The sequence below is a fragment of the Salmo salar genome, chromosome 12 (assembly GCF_965601325.2).
Source record: "Salmo salar chromosome 12, fSalSal1, whole genome shotgun sequence".
In the NCBI taxonomy this organism is placed as follows: domain Eukaryota; kingdom Metazoa; phylum Chordata; class Actinopteri; order Salmoniformes; family Salmonidae; genus Salmo; species Salmo salar.
The window spans coordinates 99446708-99463057 of NC_138302.1; the positions used below are offsets into that span (position 1 = coordinate 99446708).

The 16350-nt window shown below is 42.7% G+C and overlaps 1 protein-coding gene across 1 annotated transcript in view; it reads left to right on the forward strand.

Moving 5' to 3' along the window:
• Positions 1 to 16350, forward strand: part of LOC106566213 (DDB1- and CUL4-associated factor 1) — a 45433-nt gene that overhangs the window by 10492 nt on the left and 18591 nt on the right. Inside the window, exons 10-13 of the mRNA XM_082959509.1 lie at positions 663 to 842; positions 3541 to 3750; positions 4136 to 4305; positions 5499 to 5623. Of these exons, the coding sequence (XP_082815635.1) occupies positions 663 to 842; positions 3541 to 3750; positions 4136 to 4305; positions 5499 to 5623 (685 nt within the window). The remainder of the gene's footprint in view (positions 1 to 662; positions 843 to 3540; positions 3751 to 4135; positions 4306 to 5498; positions 5624 to 16350) is intronic.

Here is a 16350-nt window from a genome sequence, read left to right on the forward strand (position 1 = left end):
CCCTCCTACAGGTGTGTCTGTTGCCTGACTGTCTCTCCCTCCTACAGGTGTGTCTGTTGCCTGACTGTCTCTCCCTCCTACAGGTGTTGTCTGTTGCCTGACTGTCTCTCCCTCCTACAGGTGTGTCTGTTGCCTGACTGTCTCTCCCTCCTACAGGTGTGTCTGTTGCCTGACTGTCCTCTCCCCTCCTACAGGTGTGTCTGTTGCCTGACTGTCTCTCCCTCCTACAGGTGTGTCTGTTGCCTGACTGTCTCTCCCTCCTACAGGTGTGTCTGTTGCCTGACTGTCTCTCCCTCCTACAGGTGTGTCTGTTGCCTGACTGTCTCTCCCTCCTACAGGTGTGTCTGTTGCCTGACTGTCTCTCCCTCCTACAGGTGTGTCTGTTGCCTGACTGTCTCTCCCTCCTACAGGTGTGTCTGTTGCCTGACTGTCTCTCCCTCCTACAGGTGTGTCTGTTGCCTGACTGTCTCTCCCTCCTACAGGTGTGTCTGTTGCCTGACTGTCTCTCCCTCCTACAGGTGTGTCTGTTGCCTGACTGTCTCTCCCTCCTACAGGTGTGTCTGTTGCCTGACTGTCTCTCCCTCCTACAGGTGTGTCTGTTGCCTGACTGTCTCTCCCTCCTACAGGTGTGTCTGTTGCCTGACTGTCTCTCCCTCCTACAGGTGTGTATGCTGCCGGACAGTGTGCTGTCAGACATGGTGGGCTATGCCCTGTGGCTCCTGGAGTGTTCCCATGCGTCGGGTTGCTGCCACACCACCATATTCTTCTCCATCTCCTTCTCATTCAGAGCCATACTGCAGCTGTTTGACCATCAGGATGGCCTCAGGAGACTAGTTAACCTGGTGAGTAGGGGGAGAGACGGGGGAGATTGGCTCTGAATGAGAGACTCTCACTGCAGTCATCAGGACAGTTAACCTGGTGAGTAGGGGGAGAGACGGGGGAGAGACGGGGGAGATTGGCTCTGAATGAGAGACTCTCACTGCAGTCATCAGGACAGTTAACCTGGTGAGTAGGGGGAGAGACGGGGGAGAGACGGGGGAGATTGGCTCTGAATGAGAGACTCTCACTGCAGTCATCAGGACAGTTAACCTGGTGAGTAGGGGGAGAGACGGGGGAGAGACGGGGGAGATTGGCTCTGAATGAGAGACTCTCACTGCAGTCATCAGGACAGTTAACCTGGTGAGTAGGGGGAGAGACGGGGGAGAGACGGGGGAGATTGGCTCTGAATGAGAGACTCTCACTGCAGTCATCAGGACAGTTAACCTGGTGAGTAGGGGGAGAGACGGGGGAGAGACGGGGGAGATTGGCTCTGAATGAGAGACTCTCACTGCAGTCATCAGGACAGTTAACCTGGTGAGTAGGGGGAGAGACGGGGGAGAGACGGGGGAGATTGGCTCTGAATGAGAGACTCTCACTGCAGTCATCAGGACAGTTAACCTGGTGAGTAGGGGGAGAGACGGGGGAGAGACGGGGGAGATTGGCTCTGAATGAGAGACTCTCACTGCAGTCATCAGGACAGTTAACCTGGTGAGTAGGGGGAGAGACGGGGGAGAGACGGGGGAGATTGGCTCTGAATGAGAGACTCTCACTGCAGTCATCAGGACAGTTAACCTGGTGAGTAGGGGGAGAGACGGGGGAGAGACGGGGGAGATTGGCTCTGAATGAGAGACTCTCACTGCAGTCATCAGGACAGTTAACCTGGTGAGTAGGGGGAGAGACGGGGGAGAGACGGGGGAGATTGGCTCTGAATGAGAGACTCTCACTGCAGTCATCAGGACAGTTAACCTGGTGAGTAGGGGGAGAGACGGGGGAGAGACGGGGGAGATTGGCTCTGAATGAGAGACTCTCACTGCAGTCATCAGGACAGTTAACCTGGTGAGTAGGGGGAGAGACGGGGGAGAGACGGGGGAGATTGGCTCTGAATGAGAGACTCTCACTGCAGTCATCAGGACAGTTAACCTGGTGAGTAGGGGGAGAGACGGGGGAGAGACGGGGGAGATTGGCTCTGAATGAGAGACTCTCACTGCAGTCATCAGGACAGTTAACCTGGTGAGTAGGGGGAGAGACGGGGGAGAGACGGGAGATTGGCTCTGAATGAGAGACTCTCACTGCAGTCATCAGGACAGTTAACCTGGTGAGTAGGGGGAGAGACGGGGGAGAGACGGGGGAGATTGGCTCTGAATGAGAGACTCTCACTGCAGTCATCAGGACAGTTAACCTGGTGAGTAGGGGGAGAGACGGGGGAGAGACGGGGGAGATTGGCTCTGAATGAGAGACTCTCACTGCAGTCATCAGGACAGTTAACCTGGTGAGTAGGGGGAGAGACGGGGGAGAGACGGGGGAGATTGGCTCTGAATGAGAGACTCTCACTGCAGTCATCAGGACAGTTAACCTGGTGAGTAGGGGGAGAGACGGGGGAGAGACGGGGGAGATTGGCTCTGAATGAGAGACTCTCACTGCAGTCATCAGGACAGTTAACCTGGTGAGTAGGGGGAGAGACGGGGGAGAGACAGGGGAGAGACGGGAGAGATTGGCTCTGAATGAGAGACTCTCACTGCAGTCATCAGGACAGTTAACCTGGTGAATAGGGGGAGAGACGGGGGAGAGACGGGGGAGGTTGGCTCTGAATGAGAGACTCTCACTGCAGTCATCAGGACAGTTAACCTGGTGAGTAGGGGGAGAGACGGGGGAGAGACGGGGGAGATTGGCTCTGAATGAGAGACTCTCACTGCAGTCATCAGGACAGTTAACCTGGTGAGTAGGGGGAGAGACGGGGGAGAGACAGGGGAGATTGGCTCTGAATGAGAGACTCTCACTGCAGTCATCAGGACAGTTAACCTGGTGAGTAGGGGGAGAGACGGGGGAGAGACGGGAGAGATTGGCTCTGAATGAGAGACTCTCACTGCAGTCATCAGGACAGTTAACCTGGTGAGTAGGGGGAGAGACGGGGGAGAGACGGGGGAGATTGGCTCTGAATGAGAGACTCTCACTGCAGTCATCAGGACAGTTAACCTGGTGAGTAGGGGGAGAGACGGGGGAGAGACGGGGGAGATTGCCTCTGAATGAGAGACTCTCACTGCAGTCATCAGGACAGTTAACCTGGTGAGTAGGGGGAGAGACGGGGGAGATTGGCTCTGAATGAGAGACTCTCACTGCAGTCATCAGGACAGTTAACCTGGTGAGTAGGGGGAGAGACGGGGGAGAGACGGGGAGAGACGGGGGAGAGACGGGGGAGATTGGCTCTGAATGAGAGACTCTCACTGCAGTCATCAGGACAGTTAACCTGGTGAATAGAGCTCCAGTATTTCCACTGCCTAGCTACTATGTTGTCCCTCGGCTAGTGATTTCAGAAGACAGATGTGATGCCAGAGGGCCTTGAAGTTGCTTTCCTTTTGTAGCATCACAGCCCTGAAGGTGCAATCTCTAGTTTAAATTGTGAAGAAAATGTTCTCCCGTCAGGACTGAGGGACTGTGTTGTTTTTTTAGTCCCCTCTGACCCAGTGCTGTGTGTCCTCTCTCTCTCTCTCTCTCTCTCTCTAGATCAGTACACTAGAGATCCTGAACACAGAGGACCAGGGGGCCATGTTGAGTGACGACCAGGTGTTCTCCAGCCGTCAGACAGCCAAACACACCTGTATGTGCCTGAGAAGGTACTTCGAGGCCCACCTGGCTGTCAAGGTGGAGCAAGTCAAACAGTCCCTCCAGAGAACTGAAGGGGGTGCTCAAGTTCACCCTCAGCCTTACTACAAGGTAGATTCCCTGTTTAGTGACGTCCTGAGGTGAACACACAAACTAACATTCATTTAGAGGTGATCGAGATTTGTTACTTAATTTTTGGATGATAAAGATGTATGTATTGATTAGTTGAATGATTGATTATGGATAACGAAGACTGATTGATCGCTCGGTTGTTTTATTTCATTTTATTTAACCTTTATTTAACCAGGTAGGTCAGTTGAGAACAAGTTATCATTTACAACTGTGACCTGGACAAGATAAAGCAAAGCAGTGTGACACAAACAACAACGCAGAGTTACACATGGAATAAACAAACATAGTCAATAACACAATAGGGGGGAAAAATGGTTGATTTGACTGATCAATGACTTGTTGTGTGTCTGTGTTTCCCCCCCAGTCGTGTTCATACAGTCATGAGCAGGTGGTGGACATGATGGACTTTCTGATAGATTGTGGACCCACTCAGCTTCACTGGGAACCTGTCGAGGTCTTTCACAAGCTCTCCTGTATTCCCCTCGTCTTACAACTCATCTCTATAGCCTGTGACTGGAGGACTTACTATGGCAGGTAGGTTACCAACCCCTGACCCCTAACCTCTAACCTGTAGAGGTGTTTCACAAGCTCTCCTGTATTCCCCTCGTCTTACAACTCATCTCTATAGCCTGTGACTGGAGGACTTACTATGGCAGGTAGGTTACCAACCCCTGACCCCTAACCTCTAACCTGTAGAGGGGTTTCACAAGCTCTCCTCTATTCCCCTCGTCTTACAACTCATCTCTATAGCCTGTGACTGGAGGACTTACTATGGCAGGTAGGTTACCAACCCCTGACCCCTAACCTCTAACCTGTAGAGGGGTTTCACAAGCTCTCCTCTATTCCCCTCGTCTTACAACTCATCTCTATAGCCTGTGACTGGAGGACTTACTATGGCAGGTAGGTTACCAACCCCTGACCCCTAACCTCTAACCTGTAGAGGGGTTTCACAAGCTCTCCTCTATTCCCCTCGTCTTACAACTCATCTCTATAGCCTGTGACTGGAGGACTTACTATGGCAGGTAGGTTACCAACCCCTGACCCCTAACCTCTAACCTGTAGAGGGGTTTCACAAGCTCTCCTCTATTCCCCTCGTCTTACAACTCATCTCTATAGCCTGTGACTGGAGGACTTACTATGGCAGGTAGGTTACCAACCCCTGACCCCTAACCTCTAACCTGTAGAGGGGTTTCACAAGCTCTCCTCTATTCCCCTCGTCTTACAACTCATCTCTATAGCCTGTGACTGGAGGACTTACTATGGCAGGTAGGTTACCAACCCCTGACCCCTAACCTCTAACCTGTAGAGGTGTTTCACAAGCTCTCCTCTATTCCCCTCGTCTTACAACTCATCTCTATAGCCTGTGACTGGAGGACTTACTATGGCAGGTAGGTTACCAGTAGTCTCTCTAATTGACCTGATTTAACATCTGCACGTTCTTCTAATGAAGACTTCACATATCTCTTTGTTCTTCAGCCAGTTTCTCGCTGTCGTTTTGTTGTCATGACTAAATGTACAAGTTGGATAATGCCTATACAGATCTGTGACCAAATAACACATTGTGATTAAAAAAAAAATGAAAATGTCTTCCAAGGTCGAGAAGGCCGTTCCTGTTATATCTCTAGTGAGCTATGACTAAAGCCCTGCTCAGTCCCCTCCTTCCCTTGTCAGTGAGACTGCTGTACCCCCATAGAGATAATACTGTCTTGCTCTGTTCTATCTACCAGGTCTGATACAGTGCGTTTTGCCCTGGACATCCTGGCCATGCTGACTGTAGTACCTAAGGTTCAGCTGCTGCTAGCTGAGACTGTAGACGTGCTGGATGAAGGAGGATCCACCGTCTGCACTGTCGGTATGTCTCTCTAGATTCTCTATATCTATACTACTAGGTCAGTCTCTCTAGATTCTCTATATCTATACTACTAGGTCAGTCTCTCTAGATTCTCTATATCTATACTACTAGGTCAGTCTCTCTAGATTCTCTATATCTATACTACTAGGTCAGTCTCTCTAGATTCTCTATATCTATACTACTAGGTCAGTCTCTCTAGATTCTCTATATCTATACTACTAGGTCAGTCTCTCTAGATTCTCTATATCTATACTACTAGGTCAGTCTCTCTAGATTCTCTATATCTATACTACTAGGTCAGTCTCTCTAGATTCTCTATATCTATACTACTAGGTCAGTCTCTAGATTCTCTATATCTATACTACTAGGTCAGTCTCTAGATTCTCTATATCTATACTACTAGGTCAGTCTCTAGATTATCTATACTACTAGGTCAGTCTCTCTAGATTCTCTATCTATACTACTAGGTCAGTCTCTCTAGATTCTCTATCTATACTACTAGGGCAGTCTCTCTAGATTCTCTATCTATACTACTAGGGCAGTCTCTCTAGATTCTCTATCTATACTACTAGGGCAGTCTCTCTAGATTCTCTATCTATACTACTAGGGCAGTCTCTCTAGATTCTCTATCTATACTACTAGGGCAGTCTCTCTAGATTCTCTATCTATACTACTAGGGCAGTCTCTCTAGATTCTCTATCTATACTACTAGGGCAGTCTCTCTAGATTTTCTATCTATACTACTAGGGCAGTCTCTAGATTCTCTATCTATACTACTAGGGCAGTCTCTAGATTCTCTATATCTATACTACTAGGGCAGTCTCTCTAGATTCTCTATATCTATACTACTAGGGCAGTCTCTAGATTCTCTGTATCTATACTACTAGGGCAGTCTCTCTAGATTCTCTATAGCTATACTACTAGGGCAGTCTCTCTAGATTCTCTATAGCTATACTACTAGGTCAGTCTCTCTAGATTCTCTATAGCTATACTACTAGGTCAGTCTCTCTAGATTCTCTATAGCTATACTACTAGGTCAGTCTCTCTAGATTCTCTATAGCTATACTACTAGGTCAGTCTCTAGATTCTCTATATCTATACTACTAGGTCAGTCTCTAGATTCTCTATCTATACTACTAGGTCAGTCTCTAGATTCTCTATATCTATACTACTAGGTCAGTCTCTAGATTCTCTATATCTATACTACTAGGTCAGTCTCTAGATTCTCTATACTACTAGGTCAGTCTCTAGATTATCTATACTACTAGGTCAGTCTCTCTAGATTCTCTATCTATACTACTAGGGCAGTCTCTAGATTCTCTATCTATACTACTAGGGCAGTCTCTAGATTCTCTATCTATACTACTAGGGCAGTCTCTCTAGATTCTCTATCTATACTACTAGGGCAGTCTCTAGATTCTCTATCTATACTACTAGGTCAGTCTCTAGATTCTCTATCTATACTACTAGGTCAGTCTCTCTAGATTCTCTATCTATACTACTAGGTCAGTCTCTCTAGATTCTCTATCTATACTACTAGGTCAGTCTATAGATTCTCTATATCTATACTACTAGGTCAGTCTCTATAGATTCTCTATATCTATACTACTAGGTCAGTCTCTAGATTCTCTATATCTATACTACTAGGTCAGTCTCTAGATTCTCTATACTACTAGGTCAGTCTCTAGATTCTCTATACTACTAGGTCAGTCTCTAGATTATCTATATCTATAGTACTAGGTCAGTCTCTCTAGATTATCTATATCTATACTACTAGGTCAGTCTCTCTAGATTATCTATACTACTAGGGCAGTCTCTAGATTCTCTATCTATACTACTAGGGCAGTCTCTCTAGATTCTCTATCTATACTACTAGGGCAGTCTCTCTAGATTCTCTATCTATACTACTAGGTCAGTCTCTAGATTCTCTATATCTATACTACTAGGTCAGTCTCTAGATTCTCTATACTACTAGGTCAGTCTCTAGATTATCTATACTACTAGGTCAGTCTCTCTAGATTCTCTATCTATACTACTAGGGCAGTCTCTAGATTCTCTATCTATACTACTAGGGCAGTCTCTCTAGATTCTCTATATCTATACTACTAGGGCAGTCTCTAGATTCTCTATCTATACTACTAGGGCAGTCTCTAGATTCTCTATCTATACTACTAGGGCAGTCTCTAGATTCTCTATCTATACTACTAGGGCAGTCTCTCTAGATTCTCTATCTATACTACTAGGGCAGTCTCTAGATTCTCTATCTATACTACTAGGGCAGTCTCTAGATTCTCTATCTATACTACTAGGTCAGTCTCTCTAGATTCTCTATCTATACTACTAGGTCAGTCTCTCTAGATTCTCTATCTATACTACTAGGTCAGTCTCTATAGATTCTCTATATCTATACTACTAGGTCAGTCTCTATAGATTCTCTATATCTATACTACTAGGTCAGTCTCTAGATTCTCTATATCTATACTACTAGGTCAGTCTCTAGATTCTCTATACTACTAGGTCAGTCTCTAGATTCTCTATACTACTAGGTCAGTCTCTAGATTATCTATATCTATACTACTAGGTCAGTCTCTCTAGATTATCTATATCTATACTACTAGGTCAGTCTCTCTAGATTATCTATACTACTAGGGCAGTCTCTAGATTCTCTATCTATACTACTAGGGCAGTCTCTCTAGATTCTCTATCTATACTACTAGGTCAGTCTCTCTAGATTCTCTATCTATACTACTAGGTCAGTCTCTATAGATTCTCTATATCTATACTACTAGGTCAGTCTCTATAGATTCTCTATATCTATACTACTAGGTCAGTCTCTAGATTCTCTATATCTATACTACTAGGTCAGTCTCTAGATTCTCTATACTACTAGGTCAGTCTCTAGATTCTCTATACTACTAGGTCAGTCTCTAGATTATCTATATCTATAGTACTAGGTCAGTCTCTCTAGATTATCTATATCTATACTACTAGGTCAGTCTCTCTAGATTATCTATATCTATACTACTAGGGCAGTCTCTAGATTCTCTATCTATACTACTAGGGCAGTCTCTCTAGATTCTCTATCTATACTACTAGGGCAGTCTCTCTAGATTCTCTATCTATACTACTAGGGCAGTCTCTCTAGATTCTCTATCTATACTACTAGGGCAGTCTCTCTAGATTCTCTATCTATACTACTAGGGCAGTCTCTAGATTCTCTGTATCTATACTACTAGGTCAGTCTCTCTAGATTCTCTGTATCTATACTACTAGGGCAGTCTCTCTAGATTCTCTATCTATACTACTAGGGCAGTCTCTAGATTCTCTATCTATACTACTAGGGCAGTCTCTAGATTCTCTATATCTATACTACTAGGTCAGTCTCTAGATTCTCTATACTACTAGGTCAGTCTCTAGATTCTCTATACTACTAGGTCAGTCTCTAGATTATCTATATCTATACTACTAGGTCAGTCTCTCTAGATTATCTATATCTATACTACTAGGTCAGTCTCTCTAGATTCTCTATATCTATACTACTAGGTCAGTCTCTCTAGATTCTCTATATCTATACTACTAGGTCAGTCTCTCTAGATTCTCTATATCTATACTACTAGGTCAGTCTCTCTAGATTCTCTATATCTATACTACTAGGTCAGTCTCTAGATTCTCTATATCTATACTACTAGGTCAGTCTCTAGATTCTCTATATCTATACTACTAGGTCAGTCTCTAGATTCTCTATACTACTAGGTCAGTCTCTCTAGATTCTCTATCTATACTACTAGGTCAGTCTCTCTAGATTCTCTATCTATACTACTAGGTCAGTCTCTCTAGATTCTCTATCTATACTACTAGGGCAGTCTCTCTAGATTCTCTATCTATACTACTAGGGCAGTCTCTCTAGATTCTCTATCTATACTACTAGGGCAGTCTCTCTAGATTCTCTATCTATACTACTAGGGCAGTCTCTCTAGATTCTCTATCTATACTACTAGGGCAGTCTCTCTAGATTCTCTATCTATACTACTAGGGCAGTCTCTCTAGATTTTCTATCTATACTACTAGGGCAGTCTCTCTAGATTTTCTATCTATACTACTAGGGCAGTCTCTAGATTCTCTATATCTATACTACTAGGGCAGTCTCTCTAGATTCTCTATATCTATACTACTAGGGCAGTCTCTAGATTCTCTGTATCTATACTACTAGGGCAGTCTCTCTAGATTCTCTATAGCTATACTACTAGGGCAGTCTCTCTAGATTCTCTATAGCTATACTACTAGGTCAGTCTCTCTAGATTCTCTATAGCTATACTACTAGGTCAGTCTCTCTAGATTCTCTATAGCTATACTACTAGGTCAGTCTCTCTAGATTCTCTATAGCTATACTACTAGGTCAGTCTCTAGATTCTCTATATCTATACTACTAGGTCAGTCTCTAGATTCTCTATCTATACTACTAGGTCAGTCTCTAGATTCTCTATATCTATACTACTAGGTCAGTCTCTAGATTCTCTATATCTATACTACTAGGTCAGTCTCTAGATTCTCTATACTACTAGGTCAGTCTCTAGATTATCTATACTACTAGGTCAGTCTCTCTAGATTCTCTATCTATACTACTAGGGCAGTCTCTAGATTCTCTATCTATACTACTAGGGCAGTCTCTAGATTCTCTATCTATACTACTAGGGCAGTCTCTCTAGATTCTCTATCTATACTACTAGGGCAGTCTCTAGATTCTCTATCTATACTACTAGGTCAGTCTCTAGATTCTCTATCTATACTACTAGGTCAGTCTCTCTAGATTCTCTATCTATACTACTAGGTCAGTCTCTCTAGATTCTCTATCTATACTACTAGGTCAGTCTATAGATTCTCTATATCTATACTACTAGGTCAGTCTCTATAGATTCTCTATATCTATACTACTAGGTCAGTCTCTAGATTCTCTATATCTATACTACTAGGTCAGTCTCTAGATTCTCTATACTACTAGGTCAGTCTCTAGATTCTCTATACTACTAGGTCAGTCTCTAGATTATCTATATCTATAGTACTAGGTCAGTCTCTCTAGATTATCTATATCTATACTACTAGGTCAGTCTCTCTAGATTATCTATACTACTAGGGCAGTCTCTAGATTCTCTATCTATACTACTAGGGCAGTCTCTCTAGATTCTCTATCTATACTACTAGGGCAGTCTCTCTAGATTCTCTATCTATACTACTAGGTCAGTCTCTAGATTCTCTATATCTATACTACTAGGTCAGTCTCTAGATTCTCTATACTACTAGGTCAGTCTCTAGATTATCTATACTACTAGGTCAGTCTCTCTAGATTCTCTATCTATACTACTAGGGCAGTCTCTAGATTCTCTATCTATACTACTAGGGCAGTCTCTCTAGATTCTCTATATCTATACTACTAGGGCAGTCTCTCTAGATTCTCTATCTATACTACTAGGGCAGTCTCTAGATTCTCTATCTATACTACTAGGGCAGTCTCTAGATTCTCTATCTATACTACTAGGGCAGTCTCTCTAGATTCTCTATCTATACTACTAGGGCAGTCTCTAGATTCTCTATCTATACTACTAGGGCAGTCTCTAGATTCTCTATCTATACTACTAGGTCAGTCTCTCTAGATTCTCTATCTATACTACTAGGTCAGTCTCTCTAGATTCTCTATCTATACTACTAGGTCAGTCTCTATAGATTCTCTATATCTATACTACTAGGTCAGTCTCTATAGATTCTCTATATCTATACTACTAGGTCAGTCTCTAGATTCTCTATATCTATACTACTAGGTCAGTCTCTAGATTCTCTATACTACTAGGTCAGTCTCTAGATTCTCTATACTACTAGGTCAGTCTCTAGATTATCTATATCTATACTACTAGGTCAGTCTCTCTAGATTATCTATATCTATACTACTAGGTCAGTCTCTCTAGATTATCTATACTACTAGGGCAGTCTCTAGATTCTCTATCTATACTACTAGGGCAGTCTCTCTAGATTCTCTATCTATACTACCAGGTCAGTCTCTCTAGATTCTCTATCTATACTACTAGGTCAGTCTCTATAGATTCTCTATATCTATACTACTAGGTCAGTCTCTATAGATTCTCTATATCTATACTACTAGGTCAGTCTCTAGATTCTCTATATCTATACTACTAGGTCAGTCTCTAGATTCTCTATACTACTAGGTCAGTCTCTAGATTCTCTATACTACTAGGTCAGTCTCTAGATTATCTATATCTATAGTACTAGGTCAGTCTCTCTAGATTATCTATATCTATACTACTAGGTCAGTCTCTCTAGATTATCTATATCTATACTACTAGGGCAGTCTCTAGATTCTCTATCTATACTACTAGGGCAGTCTCTCTAGATTCTCTATCTATACTACTAGGGCAGTCTCTCTAGATTCTCTATCTATACTACTAGGGCAGTCTCTCTAGATTCTCTATCTATACTACTAGGGCAGTCTCTCTAGATTCTCTATCTATACTACTAGGGCAGTCTCTAGATTCTCTGTATCTATACTACTAGGTCAGTCTCTCTAGATTCTCTGTATCTATACTACTAGGGCAGTCTCTCTAGATTCTCTATCTATACTACTAGGGCAGTCTCTAGATTCTCTATCTATACTACTAGGGCAGTCTCTAGATTCTCTATATCTATACTACTAGGTCAGTCTCTAGATTCTCTATACTACTAGGTCAGTCTCTAGATTCTCTATACTACTAGGTCAGTCTCTAGATTATCTATATCTATACTACTAGGTCAGTCTCTCTAGATTATCTATATCTATACTACTAGGTCAGTCTCTCTAGATTATCTATATCTATACTACTAGGGCAGTCTCTAGATTCTCTATCTATACTACTAGGGCAGTCTCTCTAGATTCTCTATCTATACTACTAGGTCAGTCTCTCTAGATTCTCTATCTATACTACTAGGGCAGTCTCTCTAGATTCTCTATCTATACTACTAGGGCAGTCTCTAGATTCTCTATCTATACTACTAGGGCAGTCTCTAGATTCTCTGTATCTATACTACTAGGGCAGTCTCTAGATTCTCTGTATCTATACTACTAGGTCAGTGTCTCTAGATTCTCTGTATCTATACTACTAGGTCAGTCTCTCTAGATTCTCTATCTATACTACTAGGGCAGTCTCTCTAGATTTTCTATCTATACTACTAGGGCAGTCTCTAGATTCTCTATCTATACTACTAGGGCAGTCTCTAGATTCTCTATATCTATACTACTAGGGCAGTCTCTCTAGATTCTCTATATCTATACTACTTGGGCAGTCTCTCTAGATTCTCTATATCTATACTACTTGGGCAGTCTCTCTAGATTCTCTATATCTATACTACTTGGGCAGTCTCTCTAGATTCTCTATATCTATACTACTTGCTCAGTCTCTCTAGATTCTCTATCTATACTACTAGGGCAGTCTCTCTAGATTCTTTATCTATACTACTAGGGCAGTCTCTCTAGATTCTCTATCTATACTACTAGGGCAGTCTCTAGATTCTCTATCTATACTACTAGGTCAGTCTCTCTAGATTCTCTATCTATACTACTAGGGCAGTCTCTCTAGATTCTCTATCTATACTACTAGGGCAGTCTCTCTAGATTCTCTATCTATACTACTAGGGCAGTCTCTCTAGATTCTCTATCTATACTACTAGGGCAGTCTCTAGATTCTCTATATCTATACTACTAGGGCAGTCTCTCTAGATTCTCTATATCTATACTACTTGGGCAGTCTCTCTAGATTTTCTATCTATACTACTAGGGCAGTCTCTAGATTCTCTATCTATACTACTAGGGCAGTCTCTAGATTCTCTATATCTATACTACTAGGGCAGTCTCTCTAGATTCTCTATATCTATACTACTTGGGCAGTCTCTCTAGATTCTCTATATCTATACTACTTGGGCAGTCTCTCTAGATTCTCTATATCTATACTACTTGGGCAGTCTCTCTAGATTCTCTATATCTATACTACTTGCTCAGTCTCTCTAGATTCTCTATCTATACTACTAGGGCAGTCTCTCTAGATTCTTTATCTATACTACTAGGGCAGTCTCTCTAGATTCTCTATCTATACTACTAGGGCAGTCTCTAGATTCTCTATCTATACTACTAGGTCAGTCTCTCTAGATTCTCTATCTATACTACTAGGGCAGTCTCTCTAGATTCTCTATCTATACTACTAGGGCAGTCTCTCTAGATTCTCTATCTATACTACTAGGGCAGTCTCTCTAGATTCTCTATCTATACTACTAGGGCAGTCTCTAGATTCTCTATATCTATACTACTAGGGCAGTCTCTCTAGATTCTCTATATCTATACTACTTGGGCAGTCTCTCTAGATTCTCTATATCTATACTACTTGGTCAGTCTCTCTAGATTCTCTATCTATACTACTAGGGCAGTCTCTCTAGATTCTCTATCTATACTACTAGGGCAGTCTCTCTAGATTCTCTATCTATACTACTAGGGCAGTCTCTCTAGATTCTCTATCTATACTACTAGGGCAGTCTCTCTAGATTCTCTATCTATACTACTAGGGCAGTCTCTAGATTCTCTGTATCTATACTACTAGGGCAGTCTCTCTAGATTCTCTATAGCTATACTACTAGGTCAGTCTCTCTAGATTCTCTATATCTATACTACTAGGTCAGTCTCTGTAGAGCAATGATCACCAACTGGTCGATCTCCAAGGCATTCCTAGTCGATCACCAAACATTTCTGTAAAAACCCAATGATAAAGCCTTGTATTCCAATTTTTTTATTCATTTCTTGCTGTTGGCGGCAGGTGCGCTTGATTAAACGGGCCTAGTGCCAGGAAGGCAAAGTGTTCCCATTTGTTTTTAACTATTTCACGTTTTGAAATCTCACAGTATCAACTTAGCTGTGCACTCAAGGCTTTTTTTTTTTTTTACCGTCTATGACTCAACGAATACAGCAGAGCGGCTGTTTTTCTGAGTAAGTTCATGTTTAAGTTGTTGTTCAGCAATGTCAATGTTTTTTTTAGTTTTTTTATAAGCCAAAAAATGCACCTTCTCCCTACTTCCACTTACGCTACAACCAGCACTGCAGCTGCAATAAATGAGTAGCAAAGTGTTTTGATAGGTTTGCGTTTTCATCAGTATGGAAGGTAGCCTAGTAGTTAGAGCGTTGGACTAGTAACTGAAAGGTTGCTAGATCGAATCCCCCGAGCTGACAAGGTAAAAATCTGTCGTTCTGCCCCTGAACAAACTCAGTTAACCCACTGTTCCTAGTCCGTCATTGTAAATAAGAATTTGTTCTTAACTGACCTGCCTAGTTAAATAAAGGTTAAATAGAAAATACATTTTAAAAAGTACTTGACCTGGGCCGGAGATGTCCGCAGCGCCGCACTGCCATCTCTAGTTGCTTACAGGCTATAAAGCAACAGCGTGTCGCCGGCCCAGATTCACACACCAACGCATAAAAAGGTTGATCGAAGCACAATGAATGCTGGATCTGCATTGAATAGCATTTCCTTGGTCTGCTTTGTTGATGTTTCTTTGCAGCTAGTCTGTGAATCTGTGCTTTTCACATTAGGCTGTTGGAGATTGAAAATGCGCCAGCCTGAACGCTCACAATGCGGCTGACCCAAGTTGTCAAACGAGGCTTTGTAAGGTCATGACAAGTTATGGCAATAAGTTTCATTATTTTTCTTAATGTAATTCATGAAGGCACACCTGTAAATGTTATCAATCACTTAAAAATCTACATATCAGCCATTATCGAAATGACCCGTGTGTGTGTGTGTGTGTGTGTGTGTGTGTGTGTGTGGGGGTCGTTGCCTGAGAGGAGGGGGAGCGACATTTCAGCAGCAGGTAGAAAATAATGAGACAGACTAGCGAGATAACTGCTACAAGTTGTTTTGCGTTGGCTATCTCGCTAGTTAACTGTAGCTAACTAAACGTTAATGTCGTTGTCGCCTTAACACCAGCACTGCAGATAGCTTAAATAAAGCAGGGTTTTCCCCTCTATTAAACAGTAACCATGTAATTGCGACAACGTAAAAATTATTATTATAGCCAAATTGACAAATGAACTTGCTGTGTGTTGATCTCCCCTGAAACATGAATATTTGAGCCTTTATATATAACATGTCTAGTTGGATACCTTGCTTTGAAGTATCCAATTGATACCTGACTCATTGATTTGATCGTTTTGTGAAGACAGAAGTATTTGGTTGTTATGTTGCGGTTATTTTATTATCAAGGGTGGCAACCATCCTCCAGGACAGCTACTGGATGTGCAGGCTTTTGTTCCTGCCCTGCTCTAACCACATCGTAGCCTTAACGTCAGCTGCTCAACAGGATCTTGATAAGCAGACTTGGGGTGTTTTCAGGGCTGGATCAAAAGGTTAAGTCTGCACAGCCAGGATCTCTCCAGATTGAGTCTAGACCACATGTTGACCACGTGACTAACAGTGCAGTTCTACTTTATGGGCTGTTAAGTGCCTTGATCAAGAGATGGGTTCAGACGCAGAAGTCTTCCAGCGTCAAAAAATGTCAACTTTTTAAAAAAAAAATTATTTTTATGTAAGCTATAATAATAGTCGTGAAAATGTAGTCAAGTTATGGAGAAGTCATGGGAAAAATGTGTATGAAGCCTTAACGGTGGATAATAGGTCTCTATTGCGTAATATAATGAGTGAATTTCC